This window comes from Vipera ursinii (assembly GCF_947247035.1).
Source record: "Vipera ursinii genome assembly, chromosome: 7".
NCBI lineage: Eukaryota > Metazoa > Chordata > Lepidosauria > Squamata > Viperidae > Vipera > Vipera ursinii.
The window spans coordinates 39,539,872-39,566,398 of record NC_139521.1 but is presented as its reverse complement, the minus strand read 5'-3'; the positions used below and the strand labels follow the sequence as shown (position 1 = coordinate 39,566,398).

The window sequence follows — 26,527 nt, the reverse complement described above, 5'->3', positions numbered from 1 at the left end:
CAAAACTGCAAAGACAGCAACCGAAAGGAAAATGCAATTTTCAGAAGAATATTGGTTCATTTTTATGATATAGGTTCCCCACCCCAATCTATGTCGACCAAACAGCCTTTGGTTCTTTAAATAGCATTCCATTTATTACAATAGATATTCCTCCTGGATTTCAAGGGCTGCGATCATTAGATCCTTGTCTTAATATTTTAGGGCTCCACTTGACTGAACCTCAGCATTGGCTAAATAACAGTAACCCCACTCTAAACAGGCCATAGAGTTAAAGCAGCCTTCTTCAATATGTCCTCTAGGCGTGCCAAATCCCAGGATTGGGGCTAGCTAGAAAATGCCATCCAATGCACCTGAGCTGCACCAAACTGGGAAACCACGTTTAAAGCAGCGTTTTCCAACCTTAGGAACTTGAAGATGCGTGGACTTCAACTCCCAGAATTCCCCAGCCAGCATAGCTGGCTGGGGAATTCTGGGAGTTGAAGTCCACGCATCTTCAAGTTCCTAAGGTTGGGAAACGCTGGTTTAAAGAATCCTCCGGTTCCCGGCGCTTCTCAGGCTCTCTCCTGCACAGCAGCAACTCTCCTACGCAATCTCCGCTAGCATCCTTCTCCCAGCTTGCTTGACTGGCCGCGTGTCAAGTCCCTACCAAGCGCCAAGCAACCTACGGCGGCTTCCTCACTTTTCTTTCTTTCGCTACCCAACACTCGCTCGGCTCCGAGCAGCCGCCACTTCGGAAACTCCGAAGGCGGAGATCCAGCGGGGAAGAGCAGAGAAGCTGCCTTTCTCGGCTGGCTAGGGGCGGCTTGGCTTAACCATTCAATGGGACGCTTCATTCGCGCAGGTCTTAAGGGTAAAAATCAACAGCCAAGGGAAGCGCGGTGCGTTTGCCGCTCGGCGCTCCTCCCTGTCTAAAGTTTCGGGCTTCGAGGGCGGGAATCCTCCGTCGCCCAGTTGGACTTGATTTTGCGCCGGGACGCTCGAAGTTTAAGGCTGTTCTTTCGAGGACTTCCGAGACCGGGAATCGCTTGGTGCCGTCTAAGAAAAAGGCGGCTACTCTTAGTTGAACGAGACTCTGTCTAGCTCTTATTCCTTGAGTTTCAACAAAGCAAAGCAGAACGCCCGACAGCGCCTGCCATGTCCGAGGAGCGAGGGAAGACAGAAGAGCGATTCTGAACTATGCGATCCCTGAACATCACCCCGGAACAGTTCGCGCAGCTCTTGCGCGACAACAACGTAACCCGCGAGCAGTTCATCGCGCTCTATGGGCTCCAGCCTCTGGTCTACATCCCGGAGCTATCCGAGCGCTCCAAGCTGGCCTTCGTGCTCACTTGCGCGGCCATCTTCGGCCTGGCGCTCTTCGGGAACTGCCTGGTGCTCTACGTGGTGACCCGCCGCAAAGCCATGCGTACCGTCACCAACATCTTCATCTGTTCGCTGGCCCTCAGCGACCTGCTGATTGCTTTCTTCTGCGTCCCTTTCACTTTGCTGCAGAATATCTCCAATAATTGGCTGGGAGGTGAGCTGGAGGGGCTGCTTAGAGCCTCATCCTAGCAGGCAGGCAGTTTATCTGCCAGTGGTGTGTCTGCGCGCTTTGCTAAGAATCTGTGCCTCGAAGCTATCCTCACATACCTTTCTGGTTCTTTAAGGTTGGGTTTCCTTTTCACATTACGCTTAGATGTGCAAAGAAGGGTTAGAAATGTAGGAACGGGTGTCAGAATCTGACTTTGTAATAGAGAAAAAAGTATTCTTACATCTTTGGAGAGGTAACCCCTTTGTCTCTTCTTTCTATTGCTCTTGTTGGGATGTATATGTGTGAATTATGTGAAATATGTGTAGTTTACTTGCGTTTGCCAAAGTCCTTGCTTAATGGACAGATAATATTATCTACTTCATTCTTAACAGGTGCATTGTCTTCAGTGCTGTGTTGAGGAATCTTTAACCTAATGTTAATTCTTCATGTTTGAGAATTCTCTACTGGCAAAAGTCAACTTGGTGCTGGACTTCAGTTCCCATAATCCCCAGGGTCAACACATTGACCAACACTTTGGGAAACACTCATTTCCATTTTACAACCATTCATGGTTCTCATAACATTATTAGTAGGTGATTATAATACAATATAGCATTTATATGTATGCAGTTAAAATTTTAATATATATATATATATTAGATACAAGATGTGTGATAATCTTACTAGGATCTAATTTTAATAGGTATAGTATTTCCTATGGATTATTGTCATGGTCATTTCTTTATAACTTGTCATGGCAGAATTAAAGTGTTCAGTAAACTGTCTTGACATTGTTTGTACATAATTAGGTATCATATTCTATGTATATAGTCAAACTTACAAATGAGTATAAATATATAACAGCTCGCTTAGTATTTTAAAAGTATGCATTTTTTTATCAGTATCTATACTGAACAGTATTTTTCATTCTCAATTATCTAGAATATTTGAGATTTTTGTGCTGCTGGAAAGGACCTCTGTTTTTGCAGACCTAATATTGGATTGGTTTTATATTAATATTAATTTCATATTTGTAGTGGATGATGATCCACTGAATAATAGCACTTTGGATCCATATTCCCATCTTCTGGATCCATATTCCCTATCAGTATTAAAATTGGTAAAAAAAAATCATTCCATTCATTTCACTTCAAATTAGGTTGCATGAGAAGCTTAAACTAATAATGTTATGTACCAAAAATCACAGTCCTCTGGTACTATTATAATGCACAATAATCAGTCTTAAGACTGAACTAGAAACTAATTGGAATATGTTTATATGAGCGTCATCAGCTATAGTCCTAGTCTGGGACAGCCTCCCCTTTTAACAGGTTCTGTATGTTATCTTCTAAAGCACTAGATATTTTGCATAGTCAAAAATGCATTATTTGTGTTTATATATGGCCCAGTCCAAGGTCTCCTTAATTAAGTTTTCTAAATTAAGTGCAGTAACAAAAACTGAAGCAAAACACATTTACCACTAGTGATTATGTTATATATGAATCAGTAAATATGATATATCTGTATCTATATATATAAATATGTGTCATCAAATTGCTTTTGACTCTTAGTAACCACATAGGTATTCTCCATGATGATCTGTCCCTAACCTGTTCTTTCAAGTGTTCCAACTTATTAGGCAGGCTAATATTACTGGGAGAAGATAGTCTGTAGATACCCAGACTATGAATTATGGAGGACTTTGAAAATAAAAATGAACATTTTGAACTGCTTTCAGAAATAAAATAGGAATCAGTGTGGTGGGCTGGTGGTGTGCACTTAACACCACAATAACTGAGTCCATCCACCTTGCTGCTGGTTCGTCTCCTCCTGATTTTTTTTAACCTTGCCCAACATTAGAGTCTTTTTTTTTTAGAGAAGTGGGTCTTTGCATAATGTGCCCAAACTGTATAGTGTGTGTGTGTGTGTATGTGTGTGGATAGCTATGTATTGATATACTTGATTATAGTCCTTGACATTAATCAATGCATGGTTATTCTTAGTATTTATATATGGGCATACTTAAAGGTAAACTTAGTTTTCTGTTTTTATATTCCAGTGTTCTATATTGTTAATAAAAAGTATTTATCGATAATAATATGAAGCATTTCCATAATTTATTATTTATTTACAGGGCCGCTCCAGTCAATTGGTTGCATAACTCCTTGTTATATAATTGAGATTAAAACTAAACAATATAAATCAAATTAAAACAGCATTATCCATTGTAATTGTAATCCTATAAAACCAGGAATCATAACCATTACAAGACTTCCTGTCATCCAGAGGGGATAGTCATAACAACCCATTGATCCTGGCTTGATGAAACAATGATCTATTCTCCAGTTTTGTGTAAACCAGGAGAGAAAAGGCTGATTAATATTAGGGAGGATACTATTCCACAGGAGGGTGATGGCAAAGCATCTTATCATATTTTGTTGCTCTTTGGCTTGGATGTATTACTGTTTTGGACAGAAAGGCTGTGCAGAGAATGGTGAGGATGGCAGAAAAGATTATTGGAAATTCACTCCCTTCTATCTAGGACATGGCATATAAGTGCTGCTTGACCAATAGGTCTTTAGATCACGTCGGAAGGAGTGAAGATCGGGAGCCATCCGGAGCTCAACCGGTAAACGGTTCCACAGATCCGGCGCACCACAGAGAACGTCCTCCCCCTGGGGGTCACCAGTCAGCACTCTCTGACCGGTGGCACCCTGAGGAGGCCCTCTGTGGGAGAGCACTGGGTGGAGGGAAGTTGATGCCGGCCGCAGGTGCTCCCTAAGGTACTCCATGTAGGGCTTTAAAGGTCATTACCAGCACCTTGAATCTCACCTGTAAGGTAACTGGAAGCCAATGCAGCTCACGGAGCAGAGGTGTAACATGGGAGTATCGGGAGACCCCCAACACGACTCTCACAGCTGCATTCTGCACCAGTTGGAGCCTCTGAGTGGTCCTCAAGGGCAGCCCCATGTAGAGAGCGTTGCAGTAGTCTAACTGAGAGGTCACGAGTGCATGAGTGACTGTACGCAAGGCATCCCGGTCTAGATAGGGCTGCAACTGGCCAACCAGGCGAACCTGGGCGAAGGTCCCCCCTAGTCACAGTTACTATATGATCTTCTAAAGAAAGCTGTGAGTCTAGGAGGACTCCCTTTCAGGCCCCGTCCGACGAGTCACCAAAAGAATGAAACCGGAACGGGAGCTGGTTCTCCTAAGCCACGTTTATTAGCCTCATAAACAATTGCTCGAAGACAGACGAAGTCAGCGTTGATTCTACAGTATCATCAACGCTGTAAAATAGCCAGCCAAGCCACCACCCTCCACCACACCCCTAATTATTTCACCCCGCCCACACCCTTCTTAACTAACGCCTCCCATGGTTCCCACCCTTTGGTACCCGCCCCACCACCATTGCAGCCGGTAAGCCACCCCCCAGCCCAAACCACCCTCTCTTTCCCCAGAGCCTCGCACGCTTCCATCTTCCCCCTCAGCTTTCCAATCCGCCGCAAGCCTCACCCTGAGCCCTTCCCCAACCCGCGGGGGTTCTCCACCACCCCCTGAGTTACTCTGGCGGCCAGCCACATTTTGTCCCCAGTCTCTGAAGGCCGGTAGATCGTTCCCCGGCCGAACACGGCAGCTGCGCTTTCCCCCGGCTCGTTGGCCACTTCCGGGAGCTGCCGGTCCGGTCCGCACCTCCCCAGCTGATGAGCGGGCCGCCGCTGCCTTCCCAGCTGACGGGCGGTTGTTTCTGGAGCGCCGCAGCTCGTCAGGAAGAAGAGGAGGCTGGCGGGGGTCGCTGGGAATGGGTAGGGTGCTCCGTGGCTTCCTCGGGTGCTGGGCAGATGGGTGCTGGGGCGGGGCAATGGCCGAGCACCGTCCCGGCCCTCCAGGAATCCGCGGGCACCGGCAATCAGTCTCGGGGCCTGGCGGAGCGTTCCGTGGGCGACGGCGGTGGTTTTCGGGGCCTGGCGGGGCGCTCCGCGGGTGCCGGCGGTCTGGTGAGTCGCCCCGCGGCCCGTCCGAATGTCGGGCGTGCCAGGCCCGACATGCCGCCCCCCCTACCAAGGGTCCTCCTGCAGACGTAGAGAACAAGGTTATAGAATCACTCACTCTGCATACACCTCCGTGTCCCCTACCCCCCGGCCTGCTAGGATGGGCTCGGTGGAATGCTCGGACCAAACGTGGAGCATGGACGTCTTACCGCGACACCCACGTTGCCTCGTCCACCGGGTACCCCTTCCACCGAAGGAGATACTGTATGACGCCCCTCCGCACCCTGGAGTCCAATACCTCCTGCACCTCATACTGGTCAGCGTGAACTGGTCCGGGACCCCCCTCCCCTGCCGCTGTAGTAGCCGCTGGAGCAGGTTTCAGCAGGCTACTATGGAACACTGGGTGGACCTTACCCAAGAATTTAGGCAACCGCAGTCGCACCGTCACCGGGTTTACCACCTGCACCACCCGGAACGGCCCGAGGTATTTGGGTCCTAGCTTGCGGCACGGGACTTGTAACCGTAAGTACTTGGTGGACAAGTAAACCAGGTCCCCCACCCGTGGTGTAACAAAGGGTTTTCGCTTCTTGTCCGCCTGTGCTTTGGCCGCCACGGCGGACCGGTCCAATGCTTCCTTCGCCGCCCCCCAGACGGCCGTGATTTGATGCATCCAGTCCTGCGGTGAGCACGAAGACCCCTCCTCCTGGAGGCATTCAGCAAAGGGAACAAATTCGTGACCTGTGACCACCCGATATGGAGAGAAGCCAGTACTACTATGAACCGCGTTATTGTACGCCACTTCAGCAAGCGCTAACAGGTCTACCCAGTCCGTCTGCCGAAAAGAGACGTAGCTCCGCAGATAGCGTTCAACGGCAGCGTTGGCTCGTTCTGCGGCCCCGTTGGTGCTGGGGTGATAGGCCGAACTCAGTCCCTGCGACGAGCCGATATGACGCAAGAAGTCTCTCCAAAATCGAGCCGTGAACTACACCCCTCTGTCTGAGATTACACGCCGCGGCACTCCATGCAGTCGGTATATTTGCGTGAGAAACAGCCAAGCTAGTCGACAAGCTGATGGTAACCCCTTACACGGAACAAAGTGTGCCTGTTTGGAAAACAGGTCGACCACTGTCCAAATAACGGTGTGACCCTTACTCTCTGGGAGGTCCACAACGAAGTCCATGGCGATGTCTTGCCATGGCCGAGACGGGTCAGCTACTTGTTGCAAAAGCCCCAAAGGCTTCCCAACTTGGGGTTTTGTAGTAGCACAGACATGGCAACGCCGCACATATTCCTCGATGTCACTCTTCATGCGGGGCCACCAAAATTGACGACGTGCCAATGCAAGGTTTTCACAAACCCGAAATGTCCCGCCTGTTTAGTGTCGTGACACCCATGCAGAATGCGTGGCCGCACAGTTTCAGGTACATACAATCGTGTTCCATGCCACGCCAGGCCATCCCGCATAGTTAATAGTCCTGGATTACTCCGTAACCAGGCGTCCTCCTGTAAGGCCCTTTGGATGGCCTGGTTCAAATTCTCCTCCGTCAACTGTCCAGCACTCTCTGAAGCATCCCCCTCCTTCACCAGTGTCGGGATGAGTGCCTGCACCACCTCCTCCCTCTTGCTGTCAAACTGTGGCATGCGGGATAAAGCATCCGCCAGAAAGTTTCGACCCCCCGGCACATACTTCAGCACAAACTGGAAGCGACGGAAGTATAAAGCCCACCGGACATGCTTAGGCGACAGGCGGTGAGGGGTTTGTAGGGCCTCCAGGTTTTTATGGTCTGTCCACAGTTCAAATGGACGGGAGGCCCCTTCCAGGAGGTGTTGCCAAGTCTCTAAGGCCCAACGGACCGCAAAAGCCTCCTTCTCCCACACTGCCCAGGCCCGTTCAGTGGGAGTCAGTTTCTTGGAGGCGTAAGCACACGGCTGCAGGACCCCGGCACTACTCCGCTGAAGTAGGACGGCCCCAAGGGCAACATCGCTCGCATCCGCCTGTACGACATAGGCCAGTTCGAGGTCGGGGTGTCGCAAAACGGGCTCTTTAGCGAAGAGGGACTTCAGTTCCTCAAATGCCCGCTGACACGCTGTGGACCACTCCAACTTAAGCCCTGGATGCAGGCGTGTCTTTAATTGTCGTGTGCGCAGAAGATCTGTTAACGGAAAGGCGATGGCCGCGAAGCGTGGGATGAACTGTGTGTAGAAGTTGGCAAAGCCAAGGAAACTTTGCAACTGTCGACGAGTCCGCGGAGCCTGCCACTGTTGAATGGCGTGTACCTTTCTAGGATCCATCTCCACACCTGCCGCCGATATACGATACCCAAGGTAGTCCAGCTGGGCCCTATGGAACTCACACTTGGACAGTTTAACATAGAGCTGCGCTTCCAACAGTCTAGTCAACACCTGGCGCACAAGGAGTACATGCTCCTCCAATGTGTCCGAGTAAATTAGGATGTCGTCTAAGTACACCAAAACTCCCCGATACAGGAACTCATGCAAGACCTGATTGATCAATTGCATGAACACAGCTGGAGCTCCCTGTAGGCCAAACGGCATCACTCGGAACTGGAAGCTACCAAGGGGACAATTAAACGCAGTCTTCCACTCGTCCCCGGCTTTGACCCTCACCCGGTAGTAGGCTTCCCTCAGGTCCAACTTAGTGAACACCCGGCCTGTTGCCAAATGGGCCAGCAGGTCCTTCATCAAAGGAAGGGGATAGAGGTGCTCCACGCACACCGCGTTAACCCCCCGGTAGTCCACACACAAGCGCAAGCCCCCATCCTTCTTCTCGCGGAAGAGCACTGGCGCCGCCACCCGAGACCGTGCTGGTTGGATAAACCCTCTCTCCAAGTTCTTATCTATGTACCGCCGTAACTCCTGCATCTCCTTCGGGGACATGGCGTACATACGGGGCTTAGGCAGTCTGGCACCAGGTTCAAACTCGATGGCACAATCCGTCGGCCGGTGGGGTGGTAACGAATCGCACTCCCGCTCATCGAAGACGTCCATTAAGTCGGAGTAAACTCGGGGTACATGCACCTTCGAGTCATCCTTGACCCCGCAAACCTTCTCCCGCATCCCCGTGTCCTCCGGCCCCAGAAAAGAATGGTGGAGAGGGGGCTCGGGGCCCAGACCCACCCGAAGATGACGACAACCCCCCTCCCACCAAATTGTGGGACCCCATTTGTCAAGCCACGTAAGGCCCAGGATAACAGCTTCAGTCATAGAGGGCACCACAACGAAACACAAAGTCTCCCAGTGGGCCCCCAATTCCAGCCGGACTGGTTCGGTAACATGGGTGATATGAGCTCCCCCAAGGAGCGACCCATCCACTTGCTGGAAGCGAAGGGGGGTTACCAGGCGTTGCAACCGGATACCCACTGTAGCCGCTGTTTTCCGGTTGATAAGACACCGGGTGCTCCCAGAATCGACCAAAGCCCTAACCGCCCGCCTTTGCCCAGACACGGGGCTCACCAATACCACCGGGAACACGAAGGGACATACCGGGGTGCTTACCATCGGATCCTCCTCCAGCTCCAGATCCTCAAGGTCTTCTGTCGGCGTGGGCTGGGTGGTTACGGGTCCGGTCGCCAAGGGAGGAGTCGTCGCCCGACGGTTGTCATCAACTGCCTGATAAGCAGTTCGGGACCGCTCCGAGGTCTTCCTAGCAGACAAAGCCCGTGTCGAGGTCGCAGGGGGAGCCATTCGGGCTGGCGGGAGCGGGCATTCAGCCGCCCGATGACCCGGCTGGTCACACCAGAAACACCTAATACCAGGCCGTGGTGGCTGTACAGAGGGGGCTTTGGTCGCCGACAAGCCAGGCCGCTCCTCCACCTTCACCCTTTCGGCCGGCTGCTGGGCTCCGGTCACCCCCTCAGGCCGTCCTCGAGTATCCTGCAAGCCAATGTCCAACTCAACAGCCACCCGGAACCAGTCCTGCAAACGGGCCGGCACCCCCCTTACCACACAAGCTCGCCGCAGGGCACTGTCTAGTCCAGCCTTGAAGTGGTGCACAAGAAGGCGTTCAGGCCATGACCGTAGCCTCCCGGCCACCTTCCGGAACTCCCCAACATAACGCACCGCTGGTCTTCCTTGCTGGCGCAGATCCAACACTTCGGCCTCGGCGCGGAGCACTCGTGAGATATCTTCAAAACGGGCCTGTAGAGCCTCCAGGAAAAGACCAAGGTCCCCGAGCTCACGGGCATGATCGCCATATAGGTCGGCCGCCCAGGCCGCGGCCTCTCCTTGTAGACACGCCGTCACGGCCACTATCATTGCCCACTGGGACGTATAGGCTGGCCCGTACTGGTCCATATGGTTAATCACCTGGCCCAGAAACATTGCCAGGCGGTCTGGATGACCATCATAGACCGCGGTCAGGGGCGGAGGGCCCCACGCCAGCCCTGGACCCCAAGGACCCAGCGGCATCCCCTGGTTTGGAACCCCCCCATCTGGTCGTGACGGTTGTTGTCTCGGTCTTCCAGTCACGCTATCCCAAGGAGCCGTGCCACTCGGTACTGCCGTTGCGGGAGCCAGGACCCCAGGACCTCTATGAACCTCAGGCTGATGGACTGGCCCCTGGTACCTTGGGCTGTCCATACGGAAGCGGGGCGGGCTAGACAGCCGGGCAGGGCCACCTGGGAGGGACCACTTCCCCTGGTCTGACTCATCTGGAACAGTCCAAAACCCAGGCTCCCGACCCCTCACTTCCCCGAACCGCTCTCTGAGAACCTCCATAGTACGGCTGCCCGGAGCGGTGGAGTAGCTCCATTCTTCACCGCTGTCGCCCACGAAACACCGCTCCCTCCACTCTGTAGAGGCACCTTTAGGCCGGGTCGCCTGGCCTTGGCCGAGTCCTCTATAATCCCCATCAGAGTGTGTCCACCGATCACTGCTGCGGCCCCTCACTCCAGCCTCCTGAGGCCCCGGACCAGGGCCGTCGAGTGGGGGAGGCCTTTCCTTCCGCCGCACCGAGGGCAATGCCTCCTCCCCCACTTCCACCGACTCCAAGAGCCCAGCCGCAGCTCCAGCTTCCTCCTGCTCCTCAGCCAGCGGCGCAGAATCCTCCGTACCTTCTGCCATAGCAAACACCCAGGGAGAGCTCTCCACAAAGGTTAAAGGAACGCTGACTTACTTTCAGGCCCCGTCCGACGAGTCACCAAAAGAATGAAACCGGAATGGGAGCTGGTTCTCCTAAGCCACGTTTATTAGCCTCATAAACAATTGCTCGAAGACAGACGAAGTCAGCGTTGATTCTACAGTATCATCAACGCTGTAAAATAGCCAGCCAAGCCACCACCCTCCACCACACCCCTAATTATTTCACCCCGCCCACACCCTTCTTAACTAACGCCTCCCATGGTTCCCACCCTTTGGTACCCGCCCCACCACCATTGCAGCCGGTAAGCCACCCCCCCAGCCCAAACCACCCTCTCTTTCCCCAGAGCCTCGCACGCTTCCATCTTCCCCCTCAGCTTTCCAATCCGCCGCAAGCCTCGCCCTGAGCCCTTCCCCAACCCGCGGGGGTTCTCCACCATCCCCTGAGTTACTCTGGCGCCCAGCCACATTTTGTCCCCAGTCTCTGAAGGCCGGTAGATCGTTCCCCGGCCGAACACGGCAGCTGCGCTTTCCCCTGGCTTGTTGGCCACTTTCGGGAGCCGCCGGGCCGGGTCTGCGCCTCCCCAGCTGACGAGCGGGCTGCCGCTGCCTTCCCAGCTGACGGGCGGTTGTTTCTGGAGCGCCGCAGCTCGTCAGGAAGAAGAGGAGGCTGGCGGGGGTCGCTGGGAACGGGTAGGGTGCTCCGTGGCTTCCTCGGGTGCTGGGCAGATGGGTGCTGGGGCGGGGCAATGGCTGAGCACCGTCCCAGCCCTCCAGGAATCCGCAGGCGCCGGCAATCAGTCTCGGGGCCTGGCAGAGCACTCCGTGGGCGACGGCGGTGGTTTTCGGGGCCTGGCGGGGCGCTCCGCGGGTGCCGGCGGTTTGGTGAGTTGCCCCACGGCCCGTCCGAATGTCGGGCGTGCCAGGCCCGTCACTCCCAAGTTGCGGGCCCTATCTATGGGGGGGTAACACCTCACCCCCCATAGTAAGAGATGGAATACTCTGAGTTTCCCGAGATGCCGGCACGTACAGCCTCTCAGTCTTGTCAGGGTTGAGCCGAAGCCTGTTCCTCCCCATCCAGACCCGAACCGCCTCCAGGCAACGGGACATCACGTCGAGGGCATCACTGGGGTGGTTTGGGGTCGAAATAAAAAGCTGGGTATCATCAGCATACTGATGATACTCAACTCCAAAACCACGAATGATCTCACCCAGAGGCTTCATGTAGATCTTGAACAGGAGAGGCGAGAGGACTGACCCCTGAGGAACTCCGCAAATGAGAGGCCTCGAGGTCGACCTCTGTCCCCCTGCCAACACCGACTGTGAACGTCCCAGGAGGTAGGAGGAGAACCACTGAAGAACCGTGCCTCCCACTTCCAATCCCCTGAGACGCCGCAGCAGGATACTATGGTCGATGGTATCAAAAGCCGCTGAGAGATCGGACTTCCGGATGGCAAGGCGTCGCCAGAGGCAGCCATTTTTTGGCTGTCAGTCTCGCGGCTCCGTAGAGCCGCCGAAAACAGCACCAATAAGCTGTTTCGGTGGCTCGGAAGCCCCCACCTCGGGAGAAGAGGAGGGGGTGAGCGTCCAGGTAGGGGTAGAGCTCTCTGGGGCCGCAAGAACTTAGAGTTTTTGCGGCAGAAGGACTGAACCCCCCCGAAGCCTGGGCATGCTCCGGACTGCGAGGCGCCTCTGCTCCGGGTTTTTTGGAGCAGAACAGGGCATTCGCAACCATCCCTGCTAGCAAGGAAGAGCCTTTGAGAACGAGGACGCAGGCAGAACGATGCAGGAGATTTTGGTGCAGATGGTGTTTTGATCTTTAACTCAATGGACTTTGCCGAACTCGTAAGTGAAAGTGCGTAGCTAACAATAGTGGGTGAAAATGGCGGCTATATCTTCTAAAGTTCCTGCTTTGGTGCAGCAGTCTTCGGTGAAAACTTTATTGTCCCCTGCATCCGTATCTGCATCAGCTTTTACAGTAAAAGATTTGCAGAATCTGCTGCAAGAGACTATGGAAAAGCAAATGCAACAATTTGTTGAGATAATGGAGAAAAAGTTGGAGGAGAAGTTTACAGAGAAATTAACAGAAATGAGAGCAGACATTACATCTGCAATGTTAAGCATGGCTAAAGGTATTGAGATTTTGGATGAAAGAATGGAAGATCTTGCTCAAAATGATATTAGACTGGAAGCCAAAATGACAGAAACTGAAAATGTGATAGAGAAAATGGATTATGATTTGATTTCGACACAGTATTATCAGATGGAGGTTGCTTTAAGAATTAGAGGCCTAAAAGAAAATCCTAAGGAAAATTTGAAGAAAATGGTTTCTGAGGCTTTGGAAGGGGTGTTGGAGTGACCAGCAGATGAAATAATGGAAGATATAGATAAAATCTTCCGTGTTAATTCGTGGATTGCAAGACAAAGGAAATTACCCAGAGATGTGGTGGTTTATTTTACAAAGAGAAAGACTAGAAATGAAGTTATCCAGGCCTCCTACAATATTGATTTTGTAATTGCTGAGCAAAAAGTTCTGATTTTAAAAGAGATCCCTGCAAGAATTTTAAGAAAAAGGAAGGAATTTGCTTTTTTGACACAAGAAATGAGACAATGTGATATCAAGTTTAGATGGCAAATACCAGTGGGTATGGTGGTGACCTATGAAGGTACGAGGCATTGTTTTACCATGGTGACTCAGGCACATGATTTTTACAGTAATGTTTTAAAAGCAGTCCCCATACCATCTTTGGAATCTACAAAGAAAAAAGGTGACAGAGAGTCTCAACGTTCCAGAGAGAATCCACAAGATGCTGAAGGGTTAATGCAGACAGATGTGAAAGTCACAGGAGTGGGTCAAACTTCATCACCACTGGAGAAGGCCAGAAATTGGAAGAGGCGTGCTGTTTCTGGAAGAATGAATCAAGCCTGAAGATTTAGTTGCATAATTGCAAGAGATAATAATGTAATAAGGATTATGGGAATTGGAATTGTTAGAAGGATTAAATATTTGGGGATATATTTTTCACCCTTATAATATAATCTCTAATATTTTGTGTTGCTTTAGTTTTAAGATGATTATGAAAATGTAATTGGGAAGATTTGTAGTAGTGTTTATTGATATTCTGTAGGTTATGATCTGATAAATAGAATTCATGAAGCATAGAAAGCTGATATAGTGACATAAACAAGAGACAGCATAAATACATACATAGAACTATTTAAAATAAAATCCAAATCGGTGGTATGTATGAAGATTTCATACCTGAATTAGAGTCAGACATATTGAAAAGTGAAGTCAGTCTCTAGAAAATATTGCTAAGAATAAGCAGTTGTTGAAATATCAAGATTGGGAATAGTGCTAGCAACAGGAAATATATTTTAATAGTAACATATGTCTCAGTGGTGTCTCAGCTGATATTAGAAAAAATATATTCATAATAAAACAAAAATCAATAATTTCTATGTTGATTCCATGATGGTTGGTTTATGTTAATGAAATTGAGACTATTTTTTTCATGGTTTCCAGAAACTATTAATCCTTTATTTACTAAAAAATTCAAAGTTACTGATGCTTTTTACTTTATCACATGATGCTTTGATTATTCAGCCATTGTAAAAGAAAATACTAACTACACTCTTCATTGATATATGTACACTCATCTGGAAGTGCTACTTAAGTATCTGTGTGAAGCAAATTTACTTTAGGAATCATAGTTGGCACAAACGTTTTCTATTCCCTTCTCCATCTTATATTCTGTGTAATGAATTTGTAATTATTTTTATGTTCCGTAATAATCAGGAATACTTGATTTCCTAGGAAGCTCTGGGAAATAAAGCAATAGAAGAGATCCTTGAAAAAGCTGGGGGCAAATCTCATTAGACACATGAGGTTTTTTTTTTATCAAAACCCAAAATTAAGGACCAGATTGTGATGAAGAGAAGACGGTATTAGAGATCTTTACATTATAGGTTTTAAACAAGCATATGTGTTCCAGAAGTCCTAAAATGAATCTATAATTAATAACTGGCCAAACAATTCATTGCATAATCATTGAAATTAAAGTATAAAGGCTATCAAATAAGTAGCTGACATTTTATATGGAATATAGTACAAATATCTGAAACCAACATTCAAACACTCAAATAACAAACAGTAATGATTTGAGTGAGAGGCAAAGATTTCAGAAAGAAGCATATTTATTTTAATAGAAAAAAGCAGGAGCTTCAGGGAGTAACATATTTAATTCAGACTTTAAATTCAAAACTTAATTCAAGAGTAAAATGGCCTGGAGTCCAAACAGTAGCACACTAAGTGCAGAATGAGATAAACGCAATAATATAAGAAAATGGCATCAGAAATGGATTACTTGCCAGCAATTCTTACTAACTATATAATCTTCAACTTATAACCAAAATTGGCAACATAACTTCCATTACTACTGTAAGTGATGTGGTGGTAAAGCAAGGCATCAAATGACAGCAATGCTTAACAGCAATCCCGCCACTTGCTCTTGCCATCATTAACTGAGAATCATGAGTTGTTAAGCAAGCACCCATCCCAATCCAAGCTATTCTCAGCTTAGTCCTTCCCACTTTCAAGTCTCAGTATGGTAAGGGACTGACTTCCATTGCCCCACCCTTGTGTCTCCCTCCTTCATATGCACGTTGGCCCCTTGCCTTCCTTGGCTCATGCAGTGCCACGAAGTCCAGAATCAATCCAGGGCACTTGCAAAAAACAGAAGTAAGCAAGAAGCAGTGCCGGATCCATGGTACAGTAGGAAGCCCAGCTCAGTGCAGGGCAAAAGGATTTCTTGGCATGAAGGGCAAGGCTGAGCATGCCTTGTCAGTAGCGGGAGCAAGAAGATGTTGAAGTTCACAGTGACAGGGGCAAAAAAGCATAGATGGAGGAGATGGGTGGGTGGGTGGGTGTTGAAGTGGGATGCATACCCATTTAACAACCCAACCCATTAACCCAAGATTAATGATGATAACAGTGTTGGGATTGCTGTTGCTAAGTGTCTTGGTCATGTGATGTCTCATAACTGTATTTCTTAGCAATAGAAATCTTGTCTCAACTTTGGTTGTAAACCGAGAATTACCTTTTTATAGTTGGTAAGAACTGATGACACATCAATCATTTCCCATGCCAATTTCTTATATCCATGCTTTTATCTAATTTTGCATTCAGTGTGCTATTCTTTGGACTCCAGGCCATTTTTCTCTTGAATTCAGTTTGTTGCTCTCCAGATTCTGAATTCAATATGTTACTCCCTGAAGCTCCTGCTTTTTCTATTAAATTGAATGTGCTTCTATCTGAAATTTTTGCCTCTCTCAAATTATTACTCTTTGTTATTTGAGTGTTCGAATGTTGGTTTTAGATATTTGCTCTATATTCCTGCTTTTTGACTGCCTTTCTACTTTAATTTCAAAGATTACTTAATAAACGGTTTGACCAGTTATTAATTATAGGTTCATTTTGGGGCTTCTGGAACACATATGCTTGTTTAATAACTTTTAATGCAAAGATTCTCTCTACTGCCATTTCATCATCACGAAGCAGACCTTTGCTTCTGATGAGAACCCTCATATGTCTCATTGGATTTGCTCCCAGCTTTTTCAAACATCACTTTAAGGATCTGTTCTGGCCCTTGATTTCTCAGAACTTCCCAGTAAATCAAGTATTCCTCATTATCATCATACATAAAAATAACTATATACATTGCCTAGAATATTGCAGCAATATGTATCATTATTGCAAAGATTTTGATATTTTACAATAACACTTTGTACAGATTATAGTAGTGAATTTATTAGCAAACCAGAGATTGTTGAAAAGTAAAATAAAAAGATAAAATCATGATATATGTATATAATTGAGTTATCATTGATTATTTTGAGGATAAACAACAGGTAGCTCCATATTTTATCTTTTTTAATGTTTTAGTTTTATTACTTGTTTTATTGTTTTATGTATTATAAAGAATTTTGGTCTATTACATACCTCCATACCTGTCTCCTCAAAGTTTGGATACAAATCTAATTTTGCCTCAATATTGAACAATCTCTGATTATTTTAAATCAGGAGGGGAAACAATAAATTCCCGGTTTTGAAAAAAACCCCCAAGATTGTTTATATACAATCTTGGACTTGATTTTTTTAACTTTAGTATTGATTTTGGTTTAGTACTTTAGAATGTGTTCATATGTGTGTTTATATGTGTGAGCAGCTCCTATAATTATCCAGAATGATACTGCTGACTGGAAATGTCAAACTTGTATTCTTGACATCTGCTGGGCTCACAGTTTGGCTTTGGGAAAAGTTGCACTAAATCATAAACTATGTATTACAAATGGCAAGGGAAAGACTGCATGTAATAGTTGATTAGCATTTATGGGAATCACAACCATTGATCACTGATTTTATTTAAATATAATTTTGTTTACGTGTTACTTAGATTTAGTATATGGAAGTGGAAATTATAAGAGACAGTTTGGTGTAGTAGTTAAGGCATTTGATTAGAAACTAGGAGACTGTAAATTCTAAGCCAGCTGAGTGATCTTGGTTCAGCCCTTTTCTTTCAACCTTAAGAAAGAGGCAATGAAAAACCACTTCTGAAAAACCTTGCCAAGAAAACTGCAGGGAGTCCAGGCAATCTCTGAGACCTGGACATGATTGAAGGGAAGAAAAAGAAAAGGAAATTGTAGTTTTCATTCTATCTTTATTTTTGAAAATAAAAAAGGAAGCTGAATTATAGTAGTTTCATTACAAGATGTTGGAGAGGTTACGTCAAGCTAGGGCCTGCCCTCTCATATTTTGTTGGAATTTTATCTCATTTTCTCTACATTTAAATTACATTTTGAGTCTGGTCTACTGATGTTTGATATATTTTTCTTTATAATATAATAGCCTTTTCCTCATTTTGAAACATCACTTTGCCACATACCAATTGAAAATTCAGCATTATAATTGGCTAGTCACTTGGTCTCAAATCTTATCATAAAACCAACATTGATCTGATGTTTAATGAGCTGTAATTGCCATTCATTACATACAAGACCTTGTGAATGATTCTGTAGAGGTAACAGCTAGGGCTTTTCATTCTAACTGAGAAAGGAATAGTTTATTTTTCTGGGGGGGAAAGGCCAAATACCTTTTATTTAAATGCCTAAATGCAGATGATTAGTGTTGCTCTTAACAAAGAGGCAAAGTTGATTTGTAAATTCGCTTGAGGAAAAGCATCACCTTCTAAATGGGGTGCAATTAGTAAGGACATTTTGAATACCTCTAAAAACTAGGCATTTATAAAGTTATTTGGGAATGCTGAATGATAGACATTAGCCATTGTAATATTAGATTAACTAGTATGGCTGCCTTAATTTGAATGGTGTTTACAAGATACTGGAAAGGTCACACAAGGTTATTAGTCCTAAATGACATGCAGTTTACCTCTGCAGCACTTTTGCAGTATGATAGGTTCTCTGTCTCCTCTCCTACGGTTTATCTCCCACAACTTCTTTCAAGACAAGGCTTTTCAATTTGAATCAGTTAGGTTGAAGCTTTCTGATAGAAAGTAATGCTAAGAGTACTAAAAACAAACACTTTGCATAATTGGTTGAGCCAAGTTTGTGGAAATGTTTTCTTCAAGCATCTTCCTGTTAGTTTCAATGTGAGGAAATTAAACATTCAGTATATTGCATTCTATAGTCAGTGTTTCTCACTACAGTTATAATGTTTCTGTTGTTTATTACAGAGGATTTTACTGTGAAGACAACCATGCTCATTCACCAAAGACAGGAGGAAAAAAAAGAGGAAGCATTTCCTTGCTTTAAATCAGTTTCTGTTAAACTTTATGGCAGATACCATCAAATAGTTGCGGGCAAGATAATTTTAATGTTGTGCTTTTAGAAGAAGTGTAGATACAATTCATAATGTTACTTAGTGCTAGATTCAAATGGCATTCTTTGAAAACTTTCAGTTGAGGTGTTTCGTATTATTATCCTTTATTAGAAAAATACTGGCAGTCCAGGAAAAATCACTACCAAGTTTATCCACCTTTAAAAAAAAAACAGGAAAAGCAAATTATTTTTGTTGCGCCTATTGAACTTAGTATTGATTAAGTCAGGGCTTAATCCACACATTTCAAAGAAATTACTTCTTTCTTAAAATTGATGTTGCTTCTTGAAATGTTGCCTGTTTCTTGATAAATAAATAAATCACCATGAAGGCAATATCAATTCTGTTAAAGCCTTAGTTCAACCAACTGCCCTGGAGTTCTTAAATTGTCCTTCTAAGTTGTCCTTCCTGCAGGCTTAGTAAATCAAAAGATGTGGCCACCTGCACATTTCTCAGAAATAAGAACAAATAAGCAATATAGTTGAGCCTGGTTCTGAATAAGTTAATAATCTGATTAATTTCTTTTCTTTATAGGTGCTTTTGTCTGCAAGATGGTGCCATTTGTGCAATCTACTGCAATAGTTACTGAGATACTTACAATGACTTGTATTGCTCTGGAAAGGCATAATGGCATTGTTCACCCTCTAAAAATGAAATGGCAGTATACCCACAGAAGAGCATATACAATCTTGGGTAAGTTCCCAGACAATTGCTTTTACCTTTTCTTCCTTTTTTTTAAAAGAATGCTGATATAATCAAAAAAAGAAAAAAGAAAGAAAAAAAAGAAAAACCAATCTGTTAAGCTCATACAACATTAGAGTAACAATAGTCTGTAAAGCTGAGTGTTGCCATTACTTTGGCTGCTGACTTTTGTGAAAATAAAAAATCTTGAGTTCTTTAACCAAAGCTCCTTTGGAAAGCCATTTATTTGCATCTTCTACAACATTAATTCTAAATACATGTCTTATTCCTATTATACAATGGTGATAATATATTGTGTAAAGAAGAAAAGAGGAAGAAAAATGTCTAATGATTTTATTTAAATATTTTAGTATAATCTAGTATTTTTAGCTTAGAACTTCTTGAAATAATTCTAAATCTCATTCAGACATTTTGGCTCAGTCAGAGCAATAGGCCTGTTGACATTTTGCCCATACTCTCATCTTTAATTTCTCAGACTTCAAGCAACAATTAATCTTGCTTGATCAGGTTCCCATATCCAAAAGGCATATTTATGTTTAGGCTAATAGAAATAGAAATCCACTGAATCAACCTAGAAAGTCATGAGTAATTGACAAGGAGCCAATTGGCACAGGGATTTGAATGAGAGCTAATAGATACAATTTTCCTCTGACTTTTGAAGTTTTTCCTATTTCTGCTAATGACTGGACTAGTAGTGTACAGAATAGAATGACAAATATTGACCAGCAATGCATCAACAATGAAGTAATAAGTATATGCATTCAAAAGACTTTGGACTACATGAGCATTCTTGTAAGTGCTAACACTGTCAATACCTTATCTTAATTAAGTAGCACTTATCTACAATGAATTTTATTTTTAATGAATGAGAAATGGAGAAATACAGTACAGGTAGTCCTTGATTTATTTCTGTTGCTGAGTGAAACATTGGTTAAGTGAATTTTGCCTCATTTTATGATCTTTTTTGCCACATTTGTCAAGTGAATCACCACACTTGGGAAAATAGTAACACGGTTGTTAAGTGAATCTGGCTTCCCCATTGACTTTGCTTGTCAGAAGGTCACAAAAGGTGATAACATAACCCCATTACAGCACATCCATCATAAATATGAGTCAGTTGCCAAGGGTCTGAATTTTGATCACATGATCATGGAGATGCTGCAATGGTCGTAAGTGTGAAAAACAGTCATAAGTCACTTTTTTCAGTGCTGTTCTAACTTGAAATGGTCACTAAATGGATCGTTGTAAGTTGAGGGCTACCTGTAATTATAATTTCCATTTGAACAGTACTATTCCTCTTCCCCAATTTTTTTTTAAAAAATCACATCAAATCTATAGGATTCTGTAATTAACCCTTCTTTAAATAAAGCTCTTTGTTTTGAATCTTCTGAGAATACATGAAAAAAGTTTTATCTCACCTCTCATTTTGATCATGTTTCATATAGTAGCTAATGTTAAAAACAACTACCAAGTGCCAATGGCCCAAATAATATTTTAATTTCTTGTGTTGTTTTTGTTAAATCACTAACAACTATTTACTTTTAGGCATTGTTTGGTTGTTGGCTGCTGCTGTCGGTTCACCAATGTGGCATGTACAAAGAGTGGAGGTATGATTGTGTTGTACACTTGCACTTATTCAGGATTTTTTGTGTAATACTGTTTAGGAGCTGAATATAATCTGTAATAAATATGTAAGGATCACTTTTAATGTCTGCAGGATTTGATAAATGTCAAAAAGTAGAGCGATTGAAACTCTACCTTTATAAAAATATGCATCACTTGTGCAACACCATAAAAATGGACTGAGCTTTGACCTCAGCATGGCGGCCATCATCTTGACTTTTCTGACTATATGCTACAGACACTCCTGCTTTGCAGCAGATAGTTAGAAATAGCATTTATGATAATTATACATTGAATTTCTGCAGCATAAATCAAGTCAGTTGATGGAAATCATGGTATCACATAGACAAATTTAATTGGATTGGAAATATACACAGGTAATCCTCATTTAGCGATTGCCTCATTTAGTGACTGTTTACAGTTAGGATAGTGATGAAAAAGTAAATTTACAACCATTTTTCATATTTATGACCTTCACAGTTCGATAAAGCAAAGTAAAGCTGAAGTCAGATCATGAGCACAATTGCAGTTTCAGTTAGTAAATGCTTACTGGTCCCAATTGCGGTTGCTAAATGAGGACTGCCTCACATATGCTGATTATACACAAAAATGGTCATAAAATTACAGTTTTCTACAGATAAACCAGGTTTGCTTATTAAGTACAAAATGGGTGGTATGCATGCTTATTCCCTTGTTTTTTATTGATATGTATAGATAAGTAGTCCAAGCTTGGATGATTTAATATGAGATCCACATTTAGAGTTATAGTTTCCTATGGATGAACATTCCAACTTTGGACATGTTTTCTTACAGATAATATGTTGAAAAAGAAACCTGTACTAACCTCTGCTTACTGTGTTTCAGAATAAATATGACTTCCTTTATGAAAAGAAATATGTTTGCTGCTTGGAAGAATGGCCAAGTCCTGTTCACCAAAAAATTTATGCCACTTTCATTTTGGTCATTCTTTTTCTTCTCCCATTGATGCTGATGCTGTTGCTGTACAGCAAGATTGGTTATGAGCTCTGGGTTAAAAAAAGAGTTGGAGATGCTTCTGTTCTCAAGAGCATTCATGCAAATGAGATGTCTAAAATTTCTCGGTTAGTATATATAATTTTATCTATATCACTTTGCTATGTTGAAAAAGTTTATTATATTGCTTCCTGTAATTTTAATATCATTTTTATATTACTTCTTATAAATTAATATTTTCCTATTTCCTAGGATTCTTTAAAAACATCAGTGAGCTTATGGACATTGATTATTTGCTAAACAAGTTTTCCCTGAAGTCTATTTTTAGGGATTTATTTTTTGAATGAAGCTTTATAGAACAAAACTACATGTAACTAACAAATATACCTGCAAAATTACTTAAGGCATAATTAAATATGAAGAAGAAGAACACTCCAATAAAGCATTGAGGGATTCTTCTGTTCATTATTTGCAATGTCTTGGTCATTTATATTATGATGTTCTTTTATATTAATATGCTCACCCCAACTTCATGGACTGAAGAGTTGCAAGTCAAAATTCTGGGAAGGAGGGAGATAGGAAGAGAATATGGGTATAGGTGTGGGTATTTAATTGAAAATCCAATTATTCCAGTTCAGATCTCCAGAGATGGCCTTCCAAAATGTGTTCAGAGTTCACAGAGCCTTATAAACATTGTTTAAATTCCAGCATTAGATTAAATTACAGTTTAAATAAGCTATGATGACTGGGCTCATGCACTGTGTGGATCCGTAAATTATAATTTACAAATCACAGTGTCTGGATTCGTACAAAAGCCAAAATATTGCCACACAAACTATTTTATTACTTAACATGTGAATCCATCTCTTAATTACCTCTACTATTCATTTCAAAATGGCAGGGTTTTTGTTTGTTATCCTACGTTGAATTATCCTGTACTATAATATCCTCAACACCATCTGCTTAAGACTTCCTGTAGACACTGCTACATCCATTACCAGCCTGTTGTTCTATAAGATTCAATGGACAGGGCTTTCTCCTTGTTCCAGTAGCTACATAACATGACTGGTGAAAACAGATCAAGGGCTTTTTCAGTGGCCATGGCACTTTAGGAGACCAGGATAAAACCGTCCCTAGCAGTTGGCCTGCCTAGTTTATTTACTTATTGCATTTGTATTTTACCTTCTGGGAGATCAAAAAGTAGATTTCTGCCCATGTTTTATCCTACTCATACCTCTGAAAGGTACCATGTGCTAAAAGAGAATTATTGAACTAAAGTCATATTGTGACACTATGACTGATTGAGAACTTCACCTGGATTCCCAAAAATCATGTTCAATCTTTTAGTTCCTAATTTACTTAGTTTCATAAATGAATAAATATAAGCCATGAGGTCTAATTGATGGTGGTGGTAAAATCATACCATTAAACTATTTTAATTTTGGATTGCCAAATTGCCTGCCTTCCTGTTTAGAGAATGTTCTCCAGAAGGACAGTATACAATTTATTTTAAAAATAAAATATTAAACATTTAACTAGATATATGAAAATAGGATGCTCTCCATGCAAAGTATCTTCCTTCTTACTGAGATCTAGTTTTTCCTCCTACCAATGATTTGTGACATCTTTTATCAAAATGCTTTTGATCAACAGTCCAAACTATCTCTCTTTTCAGAAAAAAGAAGCGAGCAATCATGATGATGGTGACTGTTGTGGTTTTGTTTGCTATTTGTTGGACACCCTTCCATGTAATGCACATGTTGATAGAATACAGTGAGTAGTTTGTTTTTATTAAATAGTAGGAGAGAGAGGATTATTTTGTTTAAAGAAAACAAACAGACAATATGTTAAACTACACTAGAATATTGAATTTTATAATGTGCTATTATAATAAATATATTCCAATAAAGACAATTTTTCACGTTTACTGGAATGTATGAGTCAAGCATAATACAATTTAATAAATAAGTAGTCCCCTGCAGTCTATTATTAAAAGCATCATTTATATATAAAAGCTATTTATGCTTGAGTGCATATATCTATACAGATAGAGAATGTGGAAAGTTGCCTGATGGATTTCTGCCTAATAATGATAGTGAAAGAATATGATTCATACTGTGGCTGTTTTTAGGATCCTAGAATTAAAAAAAATATTGAAATATTGTATATGGCAATCGTATTTTAATATTGTTTCATTTGATTAAATGTATATCTATTTAAAACAGCATTTAAATTCCTGTTGACAAATGCCTATCCATGTGAATATTTTACTAGGCAATGCTTGATCTTTAGTTTTATGCCTCCCTTTCTAGTGAACAAATTTAGTCATAAGTAATGGAAGATTAATAGTGCAGTTTTATACATATTATAAATGAAGTAAATAACGTAGGTGGAAAATTAGACTTTTTCTATCATAGGTGTAAGAGAGCAAGTTTGGTGCAGTTGTTAAGGCATTAAATTAGAAACTGGAAGATCATGAGTTCTAGTCCTGCCTTAGGAACTAAGCTAGTGGATGATCTTGGGCCAGTCACTCTCTGTCAACCTGAGCAAGGAGACAGTGGCAAACTACTTCTGAAAAAATCTTGCCAAGAAAACTGTAGGGACTTGTTCAGGCAATCTCCAGGAGTCAAAAGTTTACTTGAAAGCACACAAACACACAAAAACATAGACATAGGCTTGTTTGTAAGGCGTGAGCCAGTTTATTAGTCATCAGCTTAAGTTATTCACTATAAATTATGCATTTGTTGTGTATATGGCAAATAAAATTTTAATAGCACGCTTCTTAATGAATTTTGTCTTATAATTAATTTGGTATAAAATTCATTCTGGAGTAATTGGTTTTTTATTTCTACTTAACTGGTTCAGATACATAATGAGATAAATGATTGAATAGATAATTCTTGTACCATTGAAGAGATGCTTAAACGTATTTTTCTCTGTGTAGGTAATTTTGAAAGAGAATATGATGATGTCACTATTAAGATGATATTTGGAATTGTTCAGGTAATTGGATTTGCTAATTCTATTTGCAATCCAATTGTATATGCCTTTATGAATGAAAACTTCAAGAAGAACTTTCTTTCTGCCATTTGCTTTTGCATTATGAGAGAAAACTTGTCTCCATTCAGACAACACAAAAACCTGAAAATCACAGTGATGCAGCATGAGGAAGGGATCTGTAGAAGAGAGTTGGTATCCCTGGAAGAGACTAAAAGAGAAGCATTCAGTGAAGGGAACACTGAAGTAAAATTCTATGATCGATCCTTTCCTAAAAAAACATCTGGAAGACACCTCGCTTTGTCCTCATCAGAATTCACTGGGCACACTTCCCTGGAATCCTAGCAAAAATAGATCTTTGTGTTCCAATATTTGACAATGGTTTTTCAAATGTTATATTTAATATATATAATATGATGTTTTGTGTTTGCCTCAGTTGAGGCTGCTGTACCAAGTATAGATATGGTCATCACTGCATTAGGCAAATAACCCACAATGGTTGATTTTCATTGCCTGAGACTGTTTTCTTTTTCCATTTTGTTTTTTAAAAGATACATTAAAATCTGTAATATCTGCTTTTTAAAATTGCAGCTGATGTTTGAGAATAGCTTATGTAGTTGTGATTAAATAGCACTTCTTGACAAAGGGAGAAAATGTAAGATAATTTTGGTTAAGTATCTTAATGTTTTTTAATTTTGGTAAATTCCATTTATAGTAATCATGATTGTAAAGTTTCTTCAAGAAAAGAATAGTGATTTCTTAATGTTTATTATATGACATGTTTGAATTGAGAAAATAATATAAAATCCATTAATAGAGTGAATCTAAGCTGGAATTGAAAGACAAAATTCATAAACATTAAAATAATATCAGCATGTAATAGATATTTTTGTTTAATACTTTTATAGACTGACAAATGTAGATTAAAAAATCCATTGATTTTTACTATAGACCAGAGACCACATAGATTATCTGAATAAGAGATATTTAAGTAGACACATAATTAAACATTTGGTAGCCAATGATGCATTTCATATATAATTGGCTGAATTTGATGTGACTTTTTTCCAATAAATGTGTAGAGAATTACAGCCTAATGAAACAATATGGTAATGTAATATAATTCTGTTAATTTATTGCAAACCCATGCAATATGCTTTTGTATGTAACATTTATATGACAAATGAAATAGTGTCTGGATACATTTATTAAACTGTAAGGTCCAAAAAGAGTATAAATTCAAAGAAATTATGTATTCCAATAAATAAATTTATCATGTATAAATGCAAATAAATAAGACTAAATTATTTAAAGGCTGTTCCAACTGATATATGCAAATATGTATCTGTAATCGTGCAGTTGGAGAAGAAAACATTTATTTAGTGTGTAAATGGCTGTTCAATTTTTATTTTTTAATTTCCTTTTCTTTTTTAAAATAAACAGTTGAAACTATAGCATCTATTTTCCTCATGATTAAATTTGTTGATGAAAAAGAAGGGATTTTTGGATGTGGATTAGGTTTTTATACAGGGATCTTTTTAATAGAAAGAAGTAGATATTATTAACAGATTAGCCTAGGGTAAAAATAATAGAGCAGAAAAATTATCTACATAAGCCATTTGTGTTTGTGTGTGTGTGTGTGTGTTTACACATAGAGTGTGTAAAACGTGTACCTGACCAAATAGTTTAAAACTGTTTTTGGTGATAATATTAAGAATTTAAAATTTATAGCGCCATTGTTGA

General features: G+C 42.6%; 1 protein-coding gene across 1 annotated transcript; it reads left to right on the top strand.

Moving 5' to 3' along the window:
* Window positions 1-1,176: 1,176 nt before the first annotated feature.
* On the top strand, window positions 1,177-26,230 carry QRFPR (pyroglutamylated RFamide peptide receptor; the record flags this gene model as incomplete). Its single annotated transcript, XM_083366979.1, has 6 exons — window positions 1,177-1,516; window positions 19,025-19,183; window positions 20,738-20,799; window positions 21,680-21,915; window positions 23,463-23,560; window positions 24,732-26,230. The coding sequence occupies 6 exons, from the start codon at window positions 1,177-1,179 to the stop codon at window positions 25,127-25,129; spliced, it is 1,293 nt and encodes a 430-aa protein (XP_083223105.1). The 3' UTR covers window positions 25,130-26,230.
* Window positions 26,231-26,527: the final 297 nt, after the last annotated feature.